The 25,875-nt window shown below is 54.3% G+C and overlaps 1 protein-coding gene across 1 annotated transcript in view; it reads right to left on the reverse strand.

The window, feature by feature from the left end:
- INPP5D (inositol polyphosphate-5-phosphatase D) overlaps positions 1–25,875 on the reverse strand; it is a 141,493-nt gene that overhangs the window by 28,467 nt on the left and 87,151 nt on the right. The window contains exons 10-17 of the mRNA XM_070070037.1: positions 19,102–19,208; positions 17,279–17,381; positions 11,007–11,203; positions 10,521–10,638; positions 7,182–7,278; positions 6,321–6,459; positions 5,280–5,388; positions 5,090–5,178 (exon numbers count right to left, since the gene is read on the reverse strand). Of these exons, the coding sequence (XP_069926138.1) occupies positions 5,090–5,178; positions 5,280–5,388; positions 6,321–6,459; positions 7,182–7,278; positions 10,521–10,638; positions 11,007–11,203; positions 17,279–17,381; positions 19,102–19,208 (959 nt within the window). The remainder of the gene's footprint in view (positions 1–5,089; positions 5,179–5,279; positions 5,389–6,320; positions 6,460–7,181; positions 7,279–10,520; positions 10,639–11,006; positions 11,204–17,278; positions 17,382–19,101; positions 19,209–25,875) is intronic.

Below are 25,875 nucleotides of genomic sequence, written 5' to 3' on the forward strand. Positions count from 1 at the left end.
ACCCATCCATCCATCCATCCACCCACCCATCCACCCATCCATCCATCCATCTACCCATCCATCCATCCATCTACCCACCCATCCATCCACCTATCCATCCACCCACCCACCCATCCACCCATCCACCATCCACCTACCCACCCATCCACCATCCACCCACCCACTCATCCACCATCCATCCATCCATCCACCCACCCACCCCTCCACCCATCCACCCCTCCACCCATCCACCATCCACCATCCATCCATCTACCCACCCACCCCTCCACCCATCCATCTGTGCATCCATCCATCCATCCACCCCTCCACCCCTCCACCCATCCATCCACCATCCATCACCCACCCACCCACCCACCCACCCATCCACCCATCCACCATCCATCCATCCACCCATCCATCCACCCATCCATCCACCATCCACCCACCCACCCATCCACCCATCCACCATCCACCCACCCACCCATCCACCATCCATCCATCCACCCGTCCATCCACCCACCCACCCATTCATCCACCCATCCACCATCCAACCATCCATCCACCCACCCACTCATCCACCATCCACCCATCCATCCACCCACCCACTCATCCACCCATCTGTGCACCCATCCACCCGTCCATCCACCCTTCCATCCATCCTTGCGCCCGTCCAACCATGCAGACCATACCTCCAGTATCACAAGTTCTCTCCAGAGCCCCAGGCTAAGGCCTGGTAGGGAAGGTCAACCAGCAGCAGCTAAGAACCCACCTTCACGATGCTTATTCCCCAGGTTCTAACTCTTCCTTCTCTGCCATCTCCTTCAATTATTATTGTTTCTTTTCTTCCTTTTACCAATTTTCTTTCAAGAATGTTCTCTCCCCCTTTAATTAGAGGTACAGCCTACACACTGAATTTTTACATTTGTATAAACGTGTTTCACCAGATAAAAATACTGAACACTCCCCTCATTCCAGAAGCTTCCCTCCTACCCTTGCCTTGTCAATACTAGCACTTCCTAGAGGCGAACGCTATTAGGATCAAGATTCCCAGACGCATTTCTCCCGGGCACCCACCAGAGCAGAATTCCTGAATCACAGAAGAGGTGCACGTTCCAGACAGTTACACTGTAGAGCAGGGCCCGGCCAGGCCGCTGCCTCAGAACCTCAGGGCTGAGGCCCAGGCACCTGGATATCTGGAACCAGGGTTCCTCTGCACAGCTTGGGAAAGAACCATCCCTGTCCTCCTGCAGTCTGATTGCACATCCAAGATTCCACTCACACCGCGCTCTTCCAGCCTGCCCGAAGCTCTGAGCGGCCAGATCCACGCACCTCCTTGTGCACGGCTCTCCTCCCCTGCTGGGTTCTCACTTCACCTGCTGACCACTAATTCTCCCGAGTCTCTCCAGCCCAGCTTCTGTGCCACGGAGCCACCCAGCGGGCTGCTGGTCCTCCTCCCCCCGCTCTTCGTCTGGCTCCTTTGTCACCACTACTCCATCCTCTAACCTCCACACAGGCAGCCCCCAGGCCCACCCTCAGCTCTCTCATCTCCTTCCTCGACAGCCTCACCTCCACTCTCGCATTCATGCATCCTCTGTGGACGGATGCCTGCAGATCGGCAAAGCCAGCCCTCATAGATCTCTTCTGCATCCACCCAGGATTCTCAGCTGCCTGCTGGAGGTCCTACTTGAGATTTCCCGCTAAAGTTATGTGATCAATCCATCTGAAAGCAAGTTTTACTTTCTCCAAGTCAGTTCTGTCTTTGGATTTTCTGGCAATTGGGCCTTTTAACATATCTTTTTTTCAAAAAAGATTATTTTTTATTTATTTGAAAGACAGAGTTACAGGGGGAGAGGGAGAGAGAGACAGACAGACAAATTGTCCATCTGCTGGTTCACTCCTCAAATGGCCTCAATTGGCCACGACAGTCAGGCTGGGCTGGGCCAAAGCCAGGAGCCTGGACCTACTTTTGACTCTCCCATGTGGGTGCAGGGGCCCAAGCACTTGGGTCATCTTCTGTTGCTTTCCCAAGCCATTAAAAGGGGGCTGGATCAGAAGTGGAGCAGCTGGGTCTCGAACCAGCACCCAACGGGATGCTAGCACTGCAGGCGATGGCTTTACTACTACGCCACAATGCCGGCCCCTCAACATATCCTTTTCCCCTCTTCTTTCATTTTCACTGTTTTTCTCCTGATTCTGGCCCTAATGATTTCTCAGTCGGAGCCACCTCTGTGGCCTCCTCATAGGTGCCCTGTGTCGCCCTCATCCTCTGTACTAAGTGAGAATGTGAAGGAAGCGGGGCCCTCACACACTGTCGGTGGGAATGAGCGTGAGTACCGCCACTGGGGATGAGCTAAACACAGAACTGGCATAGGAGCTGGCGACCCCGCTGCCGGCTGTATATCCGAGGAAGAGGGATCTTCCTGGTGAAGCGGTGTCTCCCTGGAACACTGTGCGTGACAGCCGATCGTGGAAGCAAACCAGGCGTCCTCTGGCTGAGAACGCATGAAGAAACGTGGCACAGATGAGCAATGGGACACTAGCCAGCCATCAAGGGATGAAGTCCTGCATTTGCAGGAACATGCACAGAACCAGGGGTTATCAGGTTACGTGAAGTAAGCCAGGCAGAGAAAGACAAGTGCTACATGACCCCCCAACCCCGCCACGGGCAGGACAGCAAAAAGCTGATGTCATAGCAGTTAAGAGTGCAATCGTGGTAGAAGAGACTGGGTAGTGTCGGGGCAGGGGGGATGGGGAGGGGTTGATGATCAGACACTAAGCGGAAGCTGGACAGGTGCAGGACGTCCTGGGGTCCCAGCACACGGTACGGGACTGTAGCTAATACCACCTGCTGTATACGTCCTGAAAGCAGAAAGCTAGAACAAGGGATTTTGAATGTTTTCACCATAAAGAAATGGTAAATGTTTGAGGAGACAGATATGTGTACCCTAACTGGATATCATTCAGTGTGGACATGTAGAGGAACATTGCATGGAGGGCCGGCACTGTGGTACAGCGGGTTAAAGCCCTGGCCTGCAGCACCAGCATCCCATATGGGTGCTGTTGGGGTCCCGGCTTCTCCACTTCTGATCCAGCTCTCTGCTGTGGCCTGGGAAAGCAGTACAAGATGGCCCAAGTCCTTGGGCCCCTGCACGCAGGTGGGAGACCTGGAAGAAGCTCCTGGCTCCTGGCTCTTGGCTTCAGCCTGGTCTAACCTGTTCATTGCAGCCATCTGGGGGAGTGAACCAGTGGATGGAAGACCTTTCTCTATCTTTGTCTCTCTATTTTTCTTTGTAACTTTGCCTTTCAAGTAAATAAATCTTAAAATAAAAAACAAATGTTGCACAGCACCTCATAAAAACATGTAATTTTTTAGTTATAAAATAAAAATTCCCTATGTGCCACAGTGATGCCGGCAGCCCCTCGGCACAGCTTCCTGCTGGCTCTCGTTAGCTGGCACCTGGGCCCGGTCGCTCTCCCATCTCAGACCCCAGTGTGCGCCAACTTACCCTGCAGTCAGAGCAGACAGCGTGCTCACCAGCCTGCGGCACGGCCCATGCACCTGCACTCAGAGTGCCTTCAATGCAGCCAGCCCGTCTCCCAGCAGCCGGCGGACGCTGGGGTCAGGGCGTCCTGCCCGGGCGTCTCAGCCTGACCCGTGCAGCAGACCTGCCTCCCTGTGCGATGCTCTCTCTCCGGCCCTGTCCTGGGATCTACCCCACGCCTGGCCGTGCTCTTCCACTCCCAGGCCCAGACACCACTTGCGGGACTTGGGCTCCCTTACCTTGAACTTTTAGCAGCTCTGGGTAACTTCCCAGTCTGCTGCTTTGACCCTCAGGACCCGGCCTGGGCCGGCTTGCATGGGTCAGGCCCCTCATGTCAGAACCGTCTGCCTCTGCACCTGCTCTGGCAGGTCTCTCAGGCTGAGGTGGGCCAGTCCTCCCACCCTGATAGCAGCCACTGGCCACTCCCAGGAGCCTTCCAGATCCTTCCCTGCCCCAGCAGCCATTTCCTTCCCCGACTGCTCCCCACTGGGCGTGGCATCGCCTGCTCCGCCTCAGCTTACAGTGTGCTGGCTGCTTGCCCTGTCTGTCCTACCAGAAAGTCCTTGGGGGGCCAGCGCTGTGGCACTGCAGGTTGATGCCCTGGCTCGAAGCACCGGCATCCCATATGGGTGCCGGTTCAAGACCTAGCTGCTCCACTTTCAACCCAGCTCTCTGCTATGGCCTGGGAAAGCAGCAGAAGACGGCCCAAGTCCTTGGGCCCCTGCACCCGTGTGGGAGACCCAGAGGAAGCTCCCAGCTCCTGGCTTCAGATCGGCGCAGCTCTGGATGTTGTGGCCAATTGGGGAGTGAGCCAGAGGATGGAAGACCTCTCTCTCTCTCCTCTCTGCCTCTCCTTCTCTCTCTGTGTAATTCTGACTTACAAATAAATTAAAAAATCTTAAAAAAAAAAAAAAAAGAAAGAAAGACCTTGGGGCAGATGTCTCCCTCGCCTGGGAGCCCTCTGATGGAGGAGAAGTGTGCCTGGCCGGTAAAAGGCCACTCTGCCTGTTTTACTGTATCCCTCTCTGCATGTTTTACTGTATCCCTCTCTGCATGTTTTGCTGTATCCCTCCGCAAGCACCGCTTCTCCTGAGACACTCATCAGTAGCCTGCAACCGAGTCCGGCAAACAGGTGTCCTTGCGGAGAGCCAGACTGCTCTTAAGGCCACAGACTCTCGGACACGTCCCGCAGCGACACTTAATGCTGGCTCAGCAGTTTTGTGACTACGTTGGCTCATAGAATCTGTTTTCTTTTTAAATGCGTTTCAGAACCCAACTAAGGAAACAAGGCTTTAAAATCCTCTTGGGATCCCGGGCTGTCAGGAGAGGTGGCGAACCATCAGGACACGAGCACGGTTCTTTGCGGTACCTGAGCTTGGTTGCCCTGGGCCACAGGGGGCACCCGTGATTTCTATTTTTGTTTTCCTGTTTCTGTTTTCTTTCTCCCTGTCTAGTGCATGAGGGTGCTTTCCACTTTCTGTTCTCCACACGGGAGCAGGCAGGACCAGGGGGAGGCAGGCAGGGGAGAGGCGGGGCCGCAGGAGGGGCGCGGTCAGCGGAGGACCCACCCCTGTGGCCTTCTGCTTTGTGTAGGCATATCTGTCCCGCGTCAGTCTCTCGAAGCGGTAGGTCGGCGCGAACGTGATCTCCTCCTCCTCTGAAACAGACAGACAGACAGACAGGGGCTCCCGCGTCTGCAGGCGCCACCCCTCCCCTGCAGGGCCCGCAGAGGCGCCGGGGAGAGCCCGCCGCCCTTACCGAAGTGCAGGAAGACTTTCTGCTCTTTCCTCTCGGTGAGCAGCTGGTCGTGGGTCAGCAGGTCTGTGTACTGCTGCTGCTTGATTTTCTGGATGATGGTCTCTGCCTCCTGGAACAAGGGCCCCCATGTGGGTCAGACCCCTCCCTTGCTGGTACAGCAAGGAGGCATCTTGCTACCCCTGTCCCCCACCCCTGGCCGGCCCCACCAGGGCCGGAGTCCCTGATGCAGCAGCAGGCTGTGGTCCCCCGGGGGGCTGGGCTGGTGCGTCTTGGGGCTCAGCAGGACACCCTGCAAGAGCAGCGATATAGCCCTGATAACGGAGGTGCATGGAATCCCAGGACGTGAATACGGACTTGGGCTCACTGGCTTTTAGTAACCTCCTGAGACAGCTCCTGCCCAGTCTCTGGAGCTGTCGAGGTGGCGGGGGGCCCAGAGGCAGCTGAGATGTGGGCGCCCCAGGGAGACAGCTGGGAATGCAGCCGGGGCAGTCGACAACGAGTGTCCCCACGTGCACAATGGGTCCCTTCCTCCCTCACAGGCTGGCCGCCGTGGGGGTGCACAGGCTGCTGAGCTGCAGCGGAGGGGTGCTCACCTTGCTGGTCCCACGCCTGTGCCCCATCCAGCGAGGGGGTGTGCCAGAAACAACCACGGCAGGTTCTAGACGGGACGGTGGCCACCCCTGCCCAGCCCCTCCCAGGAGCCCTCTGTCCCCAGGTTGAGCAGGGCCGTGTCTGTGCCTTGTGGCCCCACCGACCACTGGGGCCCCATGGCCTGCTGGGACAAACCACCCAGTGCCCTCAGCCTCCAGCCCTTCCTGGGCCTGGGGCTGGCAAGCTGACAGCGACGCACGGAGGGGTGGCTGTGCCGATCACCTGGGGGCCCAGAGGCAGCAGAGAGCTGCTGGGGCTTCGTGGAAGGGACTGACTGAGCCTCCGAGGGAAATGGCTGCCCCGGCCTAGCTCCGTGTGCCCACGTGTTTCCAGGGCCGTCTGTCCTGAGCCCCCGTCCCTGCAGCGCCAGCCCCTGGGGACACTCCTCACCCAGGTGGGCAGCTCCACACGGTAGTTGAGATCCCCAAGCCAGAAGAGGTGGGTGAAGCGGTGGGTGATGTTAAAGGGACTCAGCTTCTTGTCTCCCAGGGCCAGGAACCGGAGAATGTTCATGTAGTTTTGGTTTCGCCTAAATCAAGGGAAAAGCAGTCTCTAGCTCCGGCTCATTGGTTCCTCACCCATCTGTCAGGAAGGCAGGGGGCTGGGGGAGGTCAGACTTTGACCTTTAGCCCTGCCCCTACAGCTGACCCCACAGTGCACCTGTGACCCCTGCCCACACGGCTGACCCCACAGTGCACCTGTGACCCCTGCCCGTACAGCTGACCCCACAGTGCACCTGTGACCCCTGCCCCTACAGCTGACCCCACAGTGCACCTCTGACCCCTGCCCCTACAGCTGACCCCACAGCATGCCCATGACTCCTGCAGCAGGCAGGTGGGTCAGGGCTGGGCTACAAAGGGTCTGAGTCCAAACTGGGGAGGCCGAGGGCAGGGCCAGGAGCCGTGGGATCTGCCTGCTGGGAGTGTTCTGGGTGGCTGTCTTCACACAATTGTGGCCCGGCCCCCGTAGGCAGAAGGGACTTTGATCCACACTGATATTTCAGGAGAGCTCTTGCCCTTTAGAAGGGGGTGGCGTCTAGGTTGCGGGTGACACGCAGGAGGTGACACACAGGAGGCCCTGCTGTGCCGCGGATCCCTTTACTGAGACCACAGCGGGGACGCAAAAACCAACAGTACCTGCAGAGGGAGGAGCGGGTGGTTTCAGCATTGAGGGCTGTGGGGTCTGTCCTGGCAAATCACCCAAATACAGGCTCTGTGTGTGTGTGTGGGGGGAGGGGATGGGCTCCGTTACCTGAGCTTCTTCTCACTTCCGGAAGTCAAGTGGCTGTTGACGAACCCCAGGGAAGTCCCGTTGAACATGAATGACACCCCCACGGCTCCTTTATTCCCTAGAGGGAGGGAAAGGCAAGACCCACAGCATCACAGGGGGTGCACGCGAGTGGCAACGTCGCGCGCACCCCGTACGTGTGTACCACTGTTGGGGTCCACTGACAAGAGAGCCCCTGCACCATCGGACTAAGGAAGGGGCGTGCGATCCGAGCAGTGCTGGCTTCTTCTAAGAGGGATGTGCTGGGGGCTGGAAGGCAGCAGGAGCAGCCACGCTTACTGGGAAAAAAATCAATCAAAGAAGAATTCTTTGCTTCACATTAAAATATGAGATTTGGGGCCGGCACTGTGGCGTAGCAGGTGAAGCCGCTGCCTGCAGTGCCGGCATCCCATGGGGCGCTGGTTCAAGTCCCGCTGCTCCACTTCCAATCCAGCTCTCTACCATGGCTGGGAAAGCACTGGAAGATGGCCCAAGTTCTTGGGCCCCTGCACCCCCATGGGAACCTGGAGGAAGTTCTTGGCTTCAAATCAGCGCAGCTCTGGCCATTGCAGCCAACTGGGGAGTGAACCAGCAGATGGGAGACTTCTCTCTCTCTCTCTGCCTCTCCTTCTCTTTCTGTGTAACGCTCTTTCAAATAAATAAATAAATCTTAAAATAAAATATGAGATTCAAGTTTTGGGGTTCCCGTGTCATATTTATTGGGACACAGACACCCCTGCTTATCCAAACATTGCCCTGGCTGCTTTTCAGGCCACAGAGAATGGGAGTTGAGTGTTTGCATCAGAGACCACCTGGCCTGCACAACCTCAAATAGTCACCCTCTGGCCCTTCACCGACAAAACTTGCCAACCCTGCTGGGTGATAGCGACCCGTGCCGGAGAGTGCCCAGTACGGCAGGCACAGCCTTGTGCGGCCACCGAGCGTGGGACACGGGGCTAGTCTGAAGCTGGTACCAGAAGCCCCGGTAAGAAAACAGACTAAGATGTCTCATATTTTGTCCTACCGCATACCCACAGAAACAACATCTGGGATGTGTGAGTTCTGATGGAATCTATCGCTGAAATGAATCTCACTGCTTTCCGTTTACTTACTATGGGGCTCTGGCTCTGCCCATCGGATGTCCACTGGACAGCTCTGGATAGACGGGAACCTGAGGGACCTTGGAGGTCGCCCAGCCCCGCCTCCTCAGGACCCAGAGTGGGGATCAGTAGCCTGGGCAGATGTCAGGTGATGTGGCTCAGACACAGAACTAGGACGAGCACCCGGCTTCCTGCCTTGGGCCCTGGCCCCGGCGCCCTCCAGAGATTTCCCCCTTCTAGCTCAGGGGTCCTGACAATGTGGGTTTGAACCCCTGCCCAGGCCAGGTACAGATCCCTCCATGGCCTCAATTTCTTCATCTGTGAGTGGGGAGAACAGCCTGTGCCCTCCACCGCAGGGCTGCATGAAATCAGATCACCCCGGCCGCCGTGTGTGTCGGGTACCCCGCAAGGGCCTTAGCTGTGTGGGGCCGACGTCCTGCCAGCCGACCAGCCAGCGTTCACTCACTGAGCTCCCTGGGAGCCTCTGGGAGAGTGGAGGAGGAAGACAGGCCCTCGGGGAGAAGAGAGGGAGAGAGGAGGCAGGAGGCTGTGACCTCCGCGTCTCCGAGACTCAGCCCTGTCCCTCGCCTTCCCTGGTGCCCCTCTCCCCTCCACCACGCCCTTCTCTGCCAGCTCACTCTCAGAGCCATCTTTGCACCTGCTGGCTCACTCGCTGTCTGTTGAGTTCATGTGAGCGGGATGCCTACTGCTTGGGGACTACCCTGTACCCAGCCTGGAGCCTGGCACCCGGCTGCGTGGGGATTCCTGGGCATCTGTGCAGTGTTGGTAACGAGCTCTGCGAGGTTTTAGCAAATTGTACAGCAGGCTGGTGGGGGAGGCAGGAAACCCGGGGGGATGGAGTCGGGACAAGGGAGGCTCCTGGGCAGGGAGGGCAAGGCTCAGGCCAGAGTGGCCATGCAGGCCCTGTGCAGCCGGCAGGAAGGGAGGAGGACGGTGGGCGTGGATGTGGGCAGTTCGCGGTTTGTCACTTTTCACATCTGACAGCAGCGATCCTTCTATTTCCTGTTATCTCAGGACCGTCCTGTCCCAGACTCCAACCGCCGGAAACCGAAGTCCCCGCCCTCAGCTTCACCTGTGGCCCCGTGACAGTGCACCCACACCCACATGCACTCAGACGCTCACACGCATGTGTGCGCTCAGATACATCCATGCACACCCCTACACATACACACTCATGCACACAGGAGACACGCCAGACACACACTTGCATGCGCTCACATCACATCCACATCATCTGCACACTTGGACCCTCACCCATGTGCTTGGGCACACACTTGCACACTCATTCCCCCCTGCACACACGCCCAGAGTGCTCTCAGACACTCACAGGCACACTTGGACACTCGTGCACATGCCCACACGTGTGTACTCGGAAACTCATATGCAAAGGCTCGTATACACAGATTCATATAAACTCACATAACGACGCACACACACTCACATGATAGACTGATACACAGATTCATAGACCCAGGGTGGCACATTCACACATGGACACACAACCACAAACACATGTGCACACACACACACACTTGGACACACCTACGCACACACTCACATACTGACCTACAGACTCACATTAACGTGCACTCCTCCAAACAGGCTTGCTCACTCATCCCCACCCACACATTTACACAAGCACATGCGTGTAGACACACTCCCACACTTGCACACACACTCACATACAGGTGCGCACACTCCTGCAGTCTCCCTGCCGCTCCTCTCTCAGTTCTCTGAAGCTCACTGCTCCCTCGACCTTGACCCTGACTCTGACACCAGTGCTTCCCGCTGCAACCTGAAGAGGCCTGGGGCCTGGGGCCTGCAGCCTGCGTCTGAGACTCACGTGCCCCTGGGACACAGCCCCACCCTCACTTTCTGTGCCGCTGATGCTTCCCGCCAGCTGCACGTGGCCCACGAGGCCCTGGATAGTTACTTAGGGGCCCTTTCTGGCAGACGTCCCTGCACCCCTCTTCTAGGTTCTTGCTCCTCAGCGTGGCGCCCTGCACCTGCTTGTAGCCCCAGTGCCTCCTGGGAGCTCCACCCGAGACCTGCTGAGTCAGAACCCGCATTTCAGCCAGATCCCCAGAGCACTGGTGCAGACCCTGAGTGTGCCGAGGACCTTCAGAGACGCCCTGCGTCGCCCCGAGCGTTATCCCAGCTGCCGGGATGAAGTAGACCCCGAGCTGGGCCCCTCTGCGCTTACCCAGCGTGTTTGCGATGCCCGTCTTCACGTTGTCCGTGCAGATGTGGCTGATGCGGTTCTCATGCTCCGGCTTGGCCAGCACCACGATGCGGATGTTCCAGAGGGTGTGGATGGCGACCTGGTGGGGTGCACAGTGCTGCACTGGACGGCCAGGGTGTGGTGTCTGAACCCAGAGCACAGCCCCAGCCCAGCCCCTCGATGCCAGCACGGAGGCAGAGCATCCTAACGACGGGGACTGGGGTCCGAGTCCCCTGCAAGCCAGGCGGTGGGGAGGTGGAGTTTGCAGGAATGGCCTACGAGCCCCATTGAGTTCTGAATACAGTGATCTCTCTGGACCCAGAAGTGGGGGGACCACTGGGCTGCCAGACACCTTTAGAAGTGGAGAGCTGACAGCCTGAGGCTGCCCTGGCCTCCGAGAGCCCTCCCCCGGAGCCCCCCGGCCCGGCCCGGCCCGGCCCGGCCCGCAGGCTGGGGGCAGCTGCTCACTGTTTTAAAGGTCATGCTGGTGATTTCTTGCAGGGAGTGCCTGAGTATCTCCAGCCACTCCTTCTCCCCCAGGGGGTCCTCCTGGGTGCCGATCACGTAGATGTCGTGGGGGATGTAGTCGGCGGTGTCGTCCCGCGTCTTTCCCTGCCCCTTGGAGAGAAACCAGGACGTGATCTTCTTGGGAGGGGGTGCGTTACCTTCAACAGCAAAACCCGACACCAAGTGAGTCAGAGGCACATCCAGGGGCATCCACAACAGACAGCAGGCAAAGCACAAACCCCTCAAGCAAGCGCAGTGACAGGGAGAGCTCAGTGCCCGCAGCCCCCGGGAGGTGACTCCCACTAAGCAGACACTGTCCTACGCTTAGGGACCACAGAGCAATGGAGGCTCCCTCCTGTCCCTCAGCGGACACACACTCTATTGGGAAGGAGGCAGGTGAGCCGAGAAGCTCAGGATGGAGAGAGCAGCGGCTTCCTTGCTGGCAAAAGAAGGGCTCCCCACGGAGGGCGGAGGATGTGTAGGCGCCAGCCAGGGAGAAGGGAAGAGCGTGCAAATCCCTCTCCATTCCTGTTTAGAAGAATGGGCAAGAGCGGCTCAGGCCAGGGATGAAGGGAGGTCCACCCCTCCTTGCAAGGGCCCTGACCTCTCTCCAAAGAGATCAGCTTGGCTCGCAGGTGCTAAGAAGCCAGGAAGTGCAGTTGCCTTGACCATGGCTGAGTTCTACTCCCCAGTGAACCCACAGTGGGAGTCTGAGCTCCTTGAGGCCCCGCCCACATGTCGCAGCTCCTCCCTCACGCCTTCTGCGGGTGGGGCGCCCCCTGCTGTTGTGCAACGGGATGGCCCTGACTATGTCAAAAGAACTCACGGCTCACAGTGGAAACATGGGAAACACGTGCACCTGTGTGCAAGCACCCACAAGCGAGAGAGCTGAGGAAATCAGGGGCCAATAAGAGATGCGGGAAAGGACAGAAGGGGACATGGGCACTGGCCAGGGCTCTGTTTCAGTGCTGTTGCAGGCCCTGGGCCACCCTGGACGTGGCCGGGCTGAGGGAGGCTGGCGCCTTGTGCATCCAGGACCAGGAGCCTGCACAGGACGCTGAGCCCAAGTCCCAGGCCGCCTCCTCCCATTCTCTCCACCAGCTATGTCAGGGTCGGGAAGCGCCTGACTCTGCTTGGGACAATGGGGAGTTTTTAGACAAAGTATGTCCCATGTTGTCCACCTAAAATAACACAATGAACAGCACTCAGTGAGGTTTTCTTTTCTTTTCAATTATTTTAGATATATTCCAAGTAGTAGAATTGCTAGATCATGTGATAATTGTGCTCTTTTGTTGTTGTTTTGTTTTTAAATTTTATTTATTTATTTGAAAGGTAGAATTACAGAGAGGGAGAGAGAGAAGGAAAGAGATCTTCCATCCACTGGTTCACTCCCCAAAAGGCTGCAACAACCAGGTTGGGCCAGGCTGAAGCCAGGAGCCAGGAGCTTCTTCCAGGTCTCCCACGTGGGTGCAGGGACAAGGACTTGGGCTGTCTTCCACTGTTTTCCCAAGAGCTTTATCAGGGAACTGGATTGGAAGTGGATCAGCCAGGACTCTAACGGGTGCCCATATGGGATGCCGGCATCACAGGCGGTGGCTTTACCTGCTATGCAACAGTGCCGGTCCCGAGATTTTCAAAGGAATATTTATTTCAGAATTTCTATTGCAATGCTCTGGTATTCCCAAATACATTTTATTCTTTAGGGAGTCTCCTCTCTCTCCCCTTCTCCCTCTCTCCATCTCTCCCTCTCCCTCTCTCCCTCTCTCCCTCTCCCTGTGAAAAATTATGAGGCTATAGATTTTACAGTTTTTTATCTATGTATCTGAGAGACAGTGAGAGAGAGGGCGGGGGAGTCCTCAGCTGTGATTCCCTGCCCAGACGTCTGCGCCAGCTGGGAGAGGATGAGACTCGACCCAAGTCCCACAGGACTGGCAGGGACTCGGGGACCCGAGCCCTCACCCTGGCTCCCCAGGGTCCGCATTGGCGGAAGTGCGGGTTAGGAGCCAGAGGCGGGTGTGACCCCAGGCTCTCTGGGGGTGTCTCAGCCAAGGCTAAGAGCTGCCCGTGAGGGCACAGCACGCCGGGGCTGTCGAGACAGACTTCAGTGCTAGGTTTTTGTTCCGAGCTAGAGTGACTGCATCACTCAGACAGGAGATGAAGACAAGCGAGGCTGTGGCGTGACTGTCGCAGACAGCGTCTCGGGGAGGCGGAAGCTATCCGCTCTCTCCCTCCCTCCACAACTCTCTCAAATAAATAAACTCTTAAAAAAAAAAAAAGAAAAGCCTAGTTTATAGGTTTCTCAAAATCAAGCAATGATACACGAATATAAAGCAGAATTTAATTCTCTATGTTTAATTGACGTTTTTAAATAGTGATTAGTTTTTAATGAAGATGTACAGGCCCTGGCCTGGGGAGCAAAGATGACTGTGTTCCGTTATCGCAGCTTCTTGTGCTTTCTAGTGTCTCTACTGGGTTTTGGTTACTTAGCAAGGACCAAATCATAAAAGGGGCTTTGTTTTTGTTTGTTGAGATCTATTTGCTTTTGAAGCCTTCTCAAGGCTCATCTTGCAATTCGGGTTAAATCTGATTAAACCACTCTATTTAAATGAATGACCACATCTTCACAATGATGTGTGACCTTATTATTTTTTTAATTGTGCATTTTAAAATTTATTTTTGAATCTTATTTATCAATGCTCTAATGTATGTACATACCTTTGTGTGGCCTAAATAATATGTAATCAGTTGATACATTTTTGTAGTGTGAGGAATTAGTTATTATTTGGTATACCCTATGTGCCCATTAAAGTTCTTCCTAATTACAAAATATTTCAGATATACATATTTCACATATTTTGCCACATTTGCTCCTGATTTTTAGAGAAATAAAATGCTACTCTTTTGTACTCCTCCCTGGCACACTTCTCCTCCTGGTCCTTCTCCCGCACCCTCCCTCTCCCTTCCTGCCCCTGAACTCACCTACCATTCTGAAGCTGGTGTGTCTCCCCGCAGTCAAGAATGTATACTTCACCACAGGTGTATCCACACACAGTACGGAGCGCTTCTTTTAAAAACGTATATTCAGGGGCCAGCGCTCTGGCTTAGTGGGTTAGAGCCCTGGCCTGCAAGATTGGCATCCCATATGGGCGCCGGTTCAAGTCCTGGCTGCTCTACTTCCAATCCAGCTCCCTGCTAATGCACCTGGGAAAGCAGCAGAAGATGGCCCATATGCTCGGGCCCCTGCACCCATGGCGGACAATCCGGAAGAAGCTCCTGGCTCCTGGCTTCAGATCGACTCAGCTCTGGTTGCTGTGGTCATTTAGGGAGTGAACCAGCAGATGGAAGATCCCTCTCTTTCTCTGTTTCTACTTCTCTCTGTAACTCTTTCAAATAAATAAAATAAATCTTAAAAAAGTTTATTTTAAAAAAGTATATTTATGATTTCCTACCATAATTTAATCTTCTGTAACTTGCTATTTTATTTAACTGCTGTTTAATATCATATCAGACCTTTCAATTTGAAAGTCAGAGATAACAGACAAAGAGGGAGAGACTGAAAGGATGTGACCTTATTCTTATCAGATGTCTTAAACCTTTGATGCTAAATCTTCAAGTTACACTTATTTGGCTATGTTATTGATGTGAATGTTCTAAAGATTATATAAAATGTATAAAATTCTAGTGTTCGTGGTAAGAAACTGTTGGTTATGATTGTTATGATGTATGAAATCAGAACAGCTATACTTTCTTGTCAATTGCTGGACTCTCTTCAAAATTTTAACTACTTTAAGTGTTTTGTCGTTCATGTTTCAATTTTTCTCCAAAAATTTTATAGTCAGATCCACAGGGAAAAACTCTAACAAGTACTCTCAAATTCAGTTTTCTGAACAAATTGAATTAACTTTACAAATAAATAGCTTTTTCTTTAATTATTTTTGGACAAATTGTTACTATAGAAAAAGTATGTCTGTTTCTTGAATCACAACTATTATGCACACTGGATTTGTTACGCCCTTACTGGTTCTGTTGAATATTTTCTGTTTTCAACTTTGTTCCTGCTGCCTGTTAAAAACCTGCAAAGTCCAGCTCCTAACAAAATAGCACTGACCCAGTGCTTTATTGGCAACTGTGCCCTGCAGTACGGAAGTTCAACGTGACAGCGAGCTCCTGGCAGCCTCGGCCGAGAACCTCTCCTGAACCTCTCCACCGCTCAGATGTGGCGAAGGGGCTTTGACATCGTCCCTTGGTTGTCCCCACTTCCCTCCCAGTGTGGGACCAGACCAGACCAACACCCAGGACGACCTCATCCCGGGAATGACGGACGGTCCCAATCCAGCTGCAAGGTGACTGATCAGCAACACTCTCAGAGGACAGCGCTTGAGCAACAGGTGGGATGTGGCAGCAAAGTGAAATTCGCCAGAATCAGGGGCTGGTGTTGTGGCACAGTGGGTTAAGCTGCTGCCTGTGACACCAGCATCCCAAATCAGCACTGGTTCAAGTCCCAGCTGCTCCACTTCTGATCCAGCTCCCTGCTAGTGCACCTGGCAAAGCAGTGGAAGATGGTACAGTACTTGGACCCCTATTACTCATGTGGGAGACCCGAACGAAGCTCCTGGCTCCTGGCTTCTACCTGGCCCGGCCCCAGCCTTTGGAGTCATTTGGGGGCTGAACCAGCAGGTAGAAGATCTCTCTCTCTCTCACGTCCTTTCAAATAAATAAATAATTCTTTTTAAAAAATATTATCAGAATCAAAATGAAGTTGTCTGTGTCAACGCTTAAAACAATCTGGGTGCTTAGAAAGAGAGGGTTCTCACGGGTGGTTGCCTCTGAGTGAGCGCCGCGAAGCCTCTGGCAGAGCGGCCACCTGAGACAGAGCGTCCCCCTCCAGGACATCTGCCCAGCCTAACCCCCAATGTCACCCTGCTCGTTAGTCACCGTGGCCAAAGGGCATCATGTCAAACTGTCTGACGCAACCTCCTCGTCTGTGCCTTCGGAAACTTTGCCCTGCCTCAGCCTGTTTGAACACACTCATGGCCGCTGTGACATGCGTGTTCCCACCGCAAGGTCTGCTAGGCCCCAGTGAATGGCAGTATCCTGTAGACGCTCTCTCTCTCTCTCTCTCTCTCTCTGCTGATTGTTTCTTTGGTCATTTAGGCTGACACAGCCATCGCTATGTATCTGAGATTCAGGTTTAACATGTTCTATCTACTTACGTATTTCCAGCTCAATACTTAGACTAAGATAGTATTTAATATAATTTATATGTAGTAGATTTATTGTATAAAATAAAAGATCTTTAAAAAGTTCATGGAAAATGCATTTGATATAAAACTATGTATGGATTTCAAGATTTTCCTGCACCAAAATAAACTTAGCTTTTAATCCCATTCTTCCACAAACTTTTGGAAGTTTCTACACATGTAGTATATACATTTGGCATGATACATGATGCATATTCAGCATATACATTTAGTATTTACTGATTTTTTTAAAGATTTATTTTATTTATCTCAAAGGTAGAGTTGCAGAGAAAGAAACAGAGAGAGAGAGAGAGAGAGAGAGCGAGCTTCCAGCCAGTGGTTCACTCCCTAAATGGCCACAACAGCCAGAGCTGGGCCAGACTGAAGCCAGAGCCAGGAGTTTCTTCTGGGTCTCCCACGTAGGTGCAAGAGCCCAGGGACTGGGGCCGTCTTCTGCTGCTTTCCCAGGGAGCTGGAGCAGAAGCGGAGCAGCCGGGACTCGAACTGGCACCCACATGGATACCAGCTCTGCAGGCCAGTTTACCCTGCTGCGCCACAGCACTGGTTGTTTATTTATTAACTTATTTCTGGCTGAACACCTATCCTAAAAACTCGTTTGTTGTCATGAAATTCAAATGTAGCTGGGTGCGCACTCTCTCCTCCCCACCCTCCCCTGTGCCTCTGGAGGCGTCTGGCGGCCCCTCTGGGGTGGACCTCTTTCTCGCAAGGCCTGGGCCCTGGGGTTTGCTTCCCAGGGCCGGCAGCGGGCCTGAGCCCCTTCCCCTGCGCACTCGGCCTCCGCACCTAAGGCTGCCCCTGCAGACCGGCGGAGCCTCCGCCAGCTCCCCCTAGGGGCCAGCAGCCCCACAGCGCCTTCCTCTTACCCCGGGTCATGGTCATTGTTGCTGGGAAAGGGTGCAGTTCCAGAGAGGGGGGGGCTGGGGGCTGGGGCAGCGAGGCGGGAGCGCGGGAGGAGGGAGGCGCGGGACCCACCCATGTTCCAGGTGCCGATGAAGATGGTGATCATGTCGGGCTCGGGCTGCTCCGAGTGCTTGTTCTTCATCTGCTGCAGCAGCTGGCAGAAGCCTTCTCTCTTCTGGGGACGAAGGGACACAGACTGAGCCAGGCCTCCGCCCTGCCCCTCCCCGCCTCGCCCATACCCCTGCAGAGGACTTGGGCAGCTCCCCGCAAACTGAGAACAGCGGGCAGCAGAGCCAGCTTCCAGGACAGCAACCTGCACGCAGGCGTCCAAAGCCCTGAAGGCAGGCGGCTTCTCCGACCCTGTCATTCCCTGCACCGAGATCCAGCCCTGCCGGGCCCCCCACGCGTTCTGCAATACTGAAGGAGCTGCACGTGCAGTCACAGGGGCTCTCCATAAGCTAGAACGGGGCGCAATTACGGCGCAGCACGCTTTGTCACCACGGCCAGACGGTCACGACCTACCATTAAGTACCAAAAGCTACTTGCACACACAGTGTGAATGGCATCATTGCCGTTTTATTTGTCAAAAATATCTGAAAAGCTGTAATCCAGGCCCATGGGAATTGTGATTTTAAAGGTGCTTATTTGGACTAGCTGCTTTTCCACCAGTTAGAAGAGATTACTTATGGAATAAAGGGAAAATGTACATTAAAGAAATTAATTAAAACAAACAGAGTATACAAAGCGACCTAGCTTCCTTCACGGTCTCCAGGTCCTCAGAGGAGCCCAGACCAGGCTTGGTCTTGTCCTCGGTTGCAGACCACAGGGTTGGCTGACTTTAAGCGAGAGCACACAACATTTCAGGTTGTGCCATCGGAAAGGACCAACGTTTGCCTGTTTCTAAGGCCGCACTTCCCTGGGACCCAGCCTCACGACTGCACATCCGCTGTGAAGCTGGCAGCCCCCAGGGGATGCAGTCATGGTGGGGGTGCCTCAGATTCAGGATCGCAACCCCCAGAGCTTGCAGCAGTGGGCGGAGCTCCTGGGGTTTGCACCTGTGCGCACCGCCTGCCACGGTGCCTGGCTGGGTGCTCTTTCTCTTCTTCTCCCCACCCATCCAGCCCGCACTGTGTTTCTTGCAGCCTCTTCTGTGGTTGCTGCCAGCTCTGGGCACCGCATCCCTCTCGGCACATGTCCCTCCCCCCGACTTTGCCCGGCCATTCATCCCCCGGGCACACGGAAGCAGGAGCACCTGCAGGCCCTCAGTCTTGCAGAAGTGTCCAGCAGCTGGGGTCAGCCAGCGCTCCTGTGACGGGCGCCCTCACTGCTCTGCGATCCCCCCTCACCGTCTCACACCAGCTGCACAGAGGTGCACAAACAGTGAGGCCGCCATGCAGGGACTGCTGAGTGAGCAATCACACTGACCCCCGCTGGGACAGCCAGGGGCCCGCCTGGGTCCGTCACGGGGCCCACAGTGCCTCCTTCTCCCGAGGCCAGCCCCCAGGGGGCTACCTACTTCCTCACAGTGGGCCAATGGTAGACACGGATGTCTTGGGGAGGGGGCACTGGTCAGACTCAGGTTCAAATCCAAGGGTGCCCCAAAGGGCTCCCAAGTTCAGCCCAGAAAGGCCAAGTCTCCCCGCGACCCTGGGCTCAGAGCTGCCCCTCTTGCTCTGCAGGCAGCCTGGCAGACTGGTTGGCACACACGGGCAGGACGGCCACAGCCATGACGACGGATCCCTGCTGACCGGGAACACACGGTCCTCCACCTCTCTGAGCTCAGCTTTCCCTGCTGTGAAATGGGTTTTTGCAGGAGAACTGGGTGAGCTAGCGATGTGCACCCCACATGCCCCTCACGTGCTCTCGGGCCCTTGTCGGAGGTTGGGGTCCCTTACTTTGGAGTCAGCAAAGACGTATTCCTTCCGCTGGATCTTTTCCTTCTCCGTTTCCACCAGAATCACCAACTTGTTCAGAAACTTCTGCGACTTGATCAGCTGCAGGACTGGAGAGAGGCAGGAGTTATTCATTCACACATCCAGCTACCCCTGTGTTCTGGGTCCCTAACCATCACCCCCAGACTGAGCCCTGAGTCTGTGTGCAGCGCCCCAGATCCCTCTGCTCCTGGCTACGCTTCTCTGCAGGGTCCGTGCCTGGAATAACCAGAGGTGGCCTGGCCAGAACACACAGCCCAAGTGGTCGTTTCCCATTTCCCCTCCCTCCGTCTTCCTCCTCTGCTCTCTCCCCTCCTCCTCCCTACCTCATTTCCCTTTCTTTCTCTTTTCCTTCCTTCTTCACTTTTAATTTACATCTCACTTAATTTAAAATTTTTATTCTTTATTTGTAGCAACAATTGAGAAAACCAAGTTGTTCTGTAAGATTTCTGTAAACAATAACATCCCTCCAGCCCCACTTCCCTCTGTCCTGCTTCCTAGACACAACTAATTTCAACTCTCTTCATGGATTCTTCTAGAATTTTACTCCGTATTTTCAAAAAACATATTTAGGATACCGCTTCATGATGTTTCTATTTTATATGTTTCCTATTACATATTGACTTTCCACTATGGAAAATAATAGTTGACTTCTCACACACAGCCTGTCTTTCCAGCCCCCTCACTCCCTATCAATGCATAATTTCAGTCCTTTCAATCATTATATCATAATTTTGGCCAGATAAGCACTCACTGTGTATGTTACTATGACTACAGAAATGCTATTTGCAGACCAACTCTGAGTGATTTTCTTTCTCTGTACAACTTTCTGTTTTTCCTGGAGTTAACAATTGCCATGGTGTTTTCGCTGGTCCTGACTCTCCTCTGGGTTGTAACTCTCTTTTCTGTGTGACCAAGCGCTTTCACCCTGTGGGAGCCTCTCAAAGATCCCCAGGGACTTCTGTTCTCGGAACCAGTGGTCTCCAGGCCTGACAGAGAAGTTTTCCTTGGGGGCTTTTCTGCTCTATCATCCAGGAACCCATCAATCTCTCTCTCCTCTCCCTCTCATCCCCCCCCCCAACCAGGTCCTGCTTCTTATATCTCAAATCTTCCTCTCCCTTGTCTCACACGTGTTCAGTCAGCTTTCTATTATTACAACAAACACCTGAGGACAGCTGCATAGACTTGAAGTTTTGCTTTTGCTCACAATTTGGAGGGTCACAATCCGAGACTGAGCAGCCTCATCAGTGTCAGGTCCGATGAGGGCAACGGAAACAAGCAGAGAGAGACTCACATGGAGAGCCAGGAAGCAGAGAGGAAGCTAAGCAGAACACAGCTTAAATAACTCACCTCCCAGGAACTTCCTTCCAAGGGCAGGCCTTCCTCTGTGCTCAAGACTCATTAGCCAAAGACCATTAACATAGATTTGGGGGACCAAGCCTCCATTACATGGGCCTTCTAGGAACAGCCAGGCTATTTCCCAAACCGCAGTAACACCCTTATTTTATTTATTTTCATTTTTTAACGATTTATTTATTTATTTGAAAGGCAGAGTTACAGAGAGGCAGATGCAGAGAGGTCGTCGACCCACTGGATCACTCCCCAAATGGCCACACGGCTGGAGCTGCACTGATGCAACGCCAGGAGCCAGGAGCTTCTTCCAGGTCTCCCACGTGGGTGCAGGGGCCCAAGGACTTGGGCCATCTTCCACTGCTTTCCCAGGCCACAGCAGAGAGCTGGATCAGAAGTGGAGCAGCCGGGACTCGAACCGGCACCCATACGGGATGTGGGTGCTGCAGACCGGGGCTTTAACCAGCCCCAACAGCCTCATTTTAGTACAGCAACATCTCCAGCAGATTTCCAAGAAAGGAAGAATGGATGATATGTTTCTGGAGACCTTGCATGTCTGAAAATTCTACCCTCACACTTCGCTGACAGAACTCGACGTTGCAATCGTCTTCCTCGGGACGCTGGAGACCTTGCTCTGTGGTCTCCAGTTTGCAGGCTGGCTCCTGAGGAGCATAGCTCTTCCGATTCTCCTGTGTGCAGAAACCCCCACACACCTGAAGTGCTATCCTTATCAGGGCTTGGTTGCAAAGGTTGGCCCTTGGGAACTTGGATTCAGGGACAGCTCCCGCCATCGCCCATTCCCAGAACGGATGCGAGGCTTGCTCGGCCTGTACTGTCTGTGCACACGATATGGCCTGGGCTGACTGCCTGTTTTCCTGCAGGAGGTCTGGAGTCTGGGAGCCTTCCAGGCAGAGGGTGTCTAAACAACCAGCCCCCGGTTAGACCCTTGGACACTGGGTGCCCAGTGAGCATTGCGCATAGATCATATTTCACACACGCTGCCACAGAGCACTGGGGAGGAAGTGAGAGACCGGTGTGGCTCCACGAGAGCACTCTTCCAAGCGTATGCGTGGTTCCCTGGGTCTCTGCTCTCTGCTGATGTTGGCAGCCTAAGAGATCAGAGCTGGGAGCAGGGTTGTATGAGGAGCCCTGGGAGTTCTCCCTGCGTGTCGCTGAAGCGAGGGGTGGCTCTGGGGACCCTCGTCACCGGTGTTAGTCTCTCCTTTGCTCTGGACACTTTTTTTTTTCCAAAAGAGAAGAATAATTTATTTCATCGACTCAGAGATTTACCATTGCTGTTGCTTCCTTTCCAGTCTTCCAGGCTACCTTCTGATATTATTTCATTTCTTTCTAAAGGATTTCCTTCATTTTTTCACTTTTGGAAGAATAATCTGTCAACAATTCAGCCTGATTCAAGATTATGAAAATACTATCATAGACAGATGTAAGAATTGCTTCCCAATATAAAACTTAACATTTCTTGAGGGTGGATACCCAGATGATCAAGCTCCAATTAAGGATATGCAAGTGTTTCCTTGGGTGCTTCCAACAGAGCAGGTGTGCTGGCAGCGTCAGGTCTTTGGTATTCCGTCATCTGAGAACGTCTTTATGGCACCTTCACTCCGGAAGGACGTGTTCACTGCGTATATAATTCTGAATTGATAGCACTTCTCAAATCACTGTTTCCTGCCTTCTGTTCTCTGTAGTTTCTCAAGAGAAACAGCGGTCATTTGAATTACTCTGCACATTATATGTCATTTTTCTCTACTTGCGTGGAAGGTTTGCCTTTGTCTAGCTTTAGTGGCCTGAGTGTGATATGGCTGGACATGGACTGTCTTGCATTTATACTGTTTGAGGTCACTGAGCTTCTTGAATCTGTAGGCTTCTCTCCTCATTCGCTCTCAGAGGAAAGCTGTATTAACTGTCACAAGCGAAGCAGACAGTAGGAAGCTCCCAAACTCCTGAAGCTTTTATCCATTATTTCTTCAAGTGTATTTTGAGACCCATACTATTTCTCTTCCGGCATTTCAATGACACTGACGTTAGATTTTTTGGTAGTGTTCCAAAGGTTTCTGAGGCTCCGTTCATTACTTCTTCCCTTTTTTTTTTTCTGTTATTCAGCTAAGATCATCTCAACTTATCTAGCTTCCATATTTATTTGACTTTTTTTCCCATCATTTCCATTTTGCTGTGAAGCCCATCTGCTCTGGGCACTTTTAAGATCTTTCTTTGGGCCAGCGCCGTGGCTCACTAGGCTAATCCTCTGCCTTGCGGCGCCGGCACACCGGGTTCTAGTCCCGGTCGGGGTGCCGGATTCTGTCCCGGTTGCCCCTCTTCCAGGCCAGCTCTCTGCTGTGGCCCGGGAGTGCAGTAGAGGATGGCCCAAGTGCTTGGGCCCTGCACCCCATGGGAGACCAGGAGAAGCACCTGGTTCCTGCCATCGGATCAGCGCGGTGCGCTGGCCGCAGTGCGCCAGCCGCGGCAGCCACTGGAGGGTGAACCGATGGCAAAGGAAGACCTTTCTCTCTGTCTCTCTCTCTCTCACTGTCCACTCTGCCTGTCAAAAAAAAAAAAAAAAAAAAAAGATCTTTCTTTGAACCCAGCGTTGAGACTTTCTGATGTTGAGGGTGTCTCCTTAAAGCATGACTGGGTACGGGGGTTATTTTCAACCTAGAAACTGCTCAGTTCTGAGAATTTCCTGAATTGTTCCTTTCAAAAATTATTGATTTTTATTTGAAAGACAGGGGGGAGAGAGAGAGAGAGAGAGAGAGAGAGAGAGAGGGCCCATCTGCTGGTTCATACTCGAAATGCCTGCCATAGTCGGGACAGAGCCACACGTCCATCCAGGTCTCCCATGTGGGTGGCAGGAACCCACGGACTTTAACCATTGCTGCTGCCCCCCAGGATCTGCATGGACAGGAAGCTGGAGTCAGGAGTAGGAACTGGGAATCGAACCCAGGTCCTCCGATGTGGGATGAGGCTGTCTTAACCACCAGGCCAAACGCCTGCCCTATGTCTTGTCTTCTTGTTCACTTGGTACAACACTGTCTCCCACTCTGGCTGCCCTCGGGTCTGGGACCCTTGGCTCTGTGTGTTGCAGCAGGGGTGGTGGGGTGGGACCGAGCTCCTGCACCGGGAGGTCTGATGGCCATGCCTTTCCCTCTCCGCCCCTGGGCTGGTCAGGTTTCCCAGAGAAGACTCCTCCAGCCTCCTGCTTAGAGGGGAGCGGAGGGCCCGGTTGGCAGCCCCAGGAAGGCGGCTGGCTCTGCCTGCAGGAAGTAACTGTCACTCAGTCCCCTGTTTTGTGGGGTCCCCCGCCTCACCGGCCCGGGTGACCCTAGGCCTCTCCTTCTCTGGAGACCAAACATCCAGTCTTCTGCGAGTTGTCTGAGGCCCTGGCTGTGTGGGGGCAGACCGAGCAGGTCTAACTCTCAGAATAGATTTTCCCCCAGGGCTGCTGCTCTTAGCCCGCCTTCGCCCCTCTCCTGGGCCCCTGATGCTATCAGGCCCCGAGCCCTTTTGTGGGTTCTGTGGTGGGAGTCAAGTGTCTCAGCGCTTCCTCCCACACACTTCGGCTATCGTCACCCATCCGCCTGCCAGCTTCTCCCCCGCTCACTTTGTCTCTTTCTGGCCTTTCGGGAGGGACCTGGTGACGGTGCACACGTTCAGCTGGAAGTCTCGCCGCGTGCCCGCCGGAGTCCTGCTGGCCTCATCAGCCGCGGCTGCAGGAGGCGACCCCAGGGCCAATTCCTGCCACCGCAGGCCAGACAGCCGGGGCTTCTCGCAAACCTGCTGCTGCCAGTCTGCGTCTCCTTTGCTCTTTCTGCTCTCCCATGACCCCTGCTTCAGGACCACGCAGCCGCCGCCAGCAGGTGGCATCGTGCTTGGTCAGGACCGCCCCATTCCAGCAGGGCCAGCAAAGGGCACCCTGATCAAACTGGACGCTCTCCTCACTGCCTCTTCCGCTCGCGCCTGGGACTTGACCAGTGCAGCTTCCACCATTCCCCTCCGAGCCTCTCCCACATGGCTCATCTTCCTCCAGCCGTTCCCAGGCACCGTCTCCCACCTGACTACGGCCAGGGCCTCCTCGCTGCGCTCCCTGCCTCTCCCAGGCTGTTCTCCGCGAGCTGCCAGAGCTGCCGCTAACAGGGGAATCACGTCACCCGCCGGCTGCACACCTTCTGCGTTTAGAACAAGATGGAAGCGAGCCCGACTGCCTGGTCCCTGCCCAGCCTCCGCCTCCACACACACCAAGCTTGCTCCCATCTTGGAACTCAGCCCAGCGGCCTTTCCCTCTGGTGTTTGCACAGCCAGTAGCTTCCACACGCTCAGGGGGGACTTCAATGGCAGGTCCCTGGCCGGTTTCTTCATTCCTGTCTGTCACTCTCCTATCTAAATGTCCGGTCTGCAGTTCACCACTCCCTGACACATTCCTGGCTTATCCATTTGCCTATCTGTTCAAACCCTCCTTTACCTTGCTTGGATGCAACCCCCTGCAAGCTGGGACCCCATCGGGCTTGTTCTCCTCCCCGGCTCAACATCTGGCACACGGTAGGTGCTCAGGGAGGGAGCACCAGGCAGAACTGGCTGTTCCGCTGAGCAGAGGCCACCGTGTAAAAACCGTGAAAGGACACGGAAGCAGCCCTGCTGTGGCTGCCGGTCTCCTCTGGGTGGCCCCTCAGTGTAATCACAACCACGCTATGCTATGCACATGATTTGGTCCCCAAACTCATGAAGGAGTTTAATCCCCAAAGTCATAGTTATGGTAACCATGGAGTAGGAACTCCAGCCGGCTATGTGCTGGCCTTCGGGGAGTGATCAGACTGGACTAGGTCATTAGGGTGGCACCCCCGTGGGGTTAGATTCTAGTGGCTTTATAAACAGACAGACAGACCGACACACTCCCTCTCTCTTGCCGTGTCATGCTCTCTGCAAACACTGGGCTCTGCCAGCAAAGTCACTGACCAATGGGGCCACCTGATTTTGGACAATGAATCTCCACCTCTTTTCTTAGTAAGTTAGGCTGCCTAGGGTATTTTGTTATAGTAACAAAAAGTCAAATAACACAGAAGCTGACTGCAAGTGTGCTAAGCAGGCTCTGTGGTCAGAACACATCTCCCTCCATTCACCCTTGCATCAACCTCGGTTGTGTTGTGGAGGTGGAGATGGAAGCTTTGAATACCTAAGTCCCTCCACTGGAATCACACTGTCACCACCTGTGCAGCTGGGCCGTGCCTCCAGTGTACCCAGAGCCTTTCCCCATGACTTACACACTTCCCAGTGCAAGCAGTCAGGTGCACCGTATGGTTTCATCCAGGGTAGAACTCACGCACTCACTCACTCACTCACATCTTCTGCCCACCATGCAGTCACTCCATACGCATTTAT

This window comes from Oryctolagus cuniculus, chromosome 3 (genome assembly GCF_964237555.1).
Source record: "Oryctolagus cuniculus chromosome 3, mOryCun1.1, whole genome shotgun sequence".
Lineage (NCBI taxonomy): Eukaryota > Metazoa > Chordata > Mammalia > Lagomorpha > Leporidae > Oryctolagus > Oryctolagus cuniculus.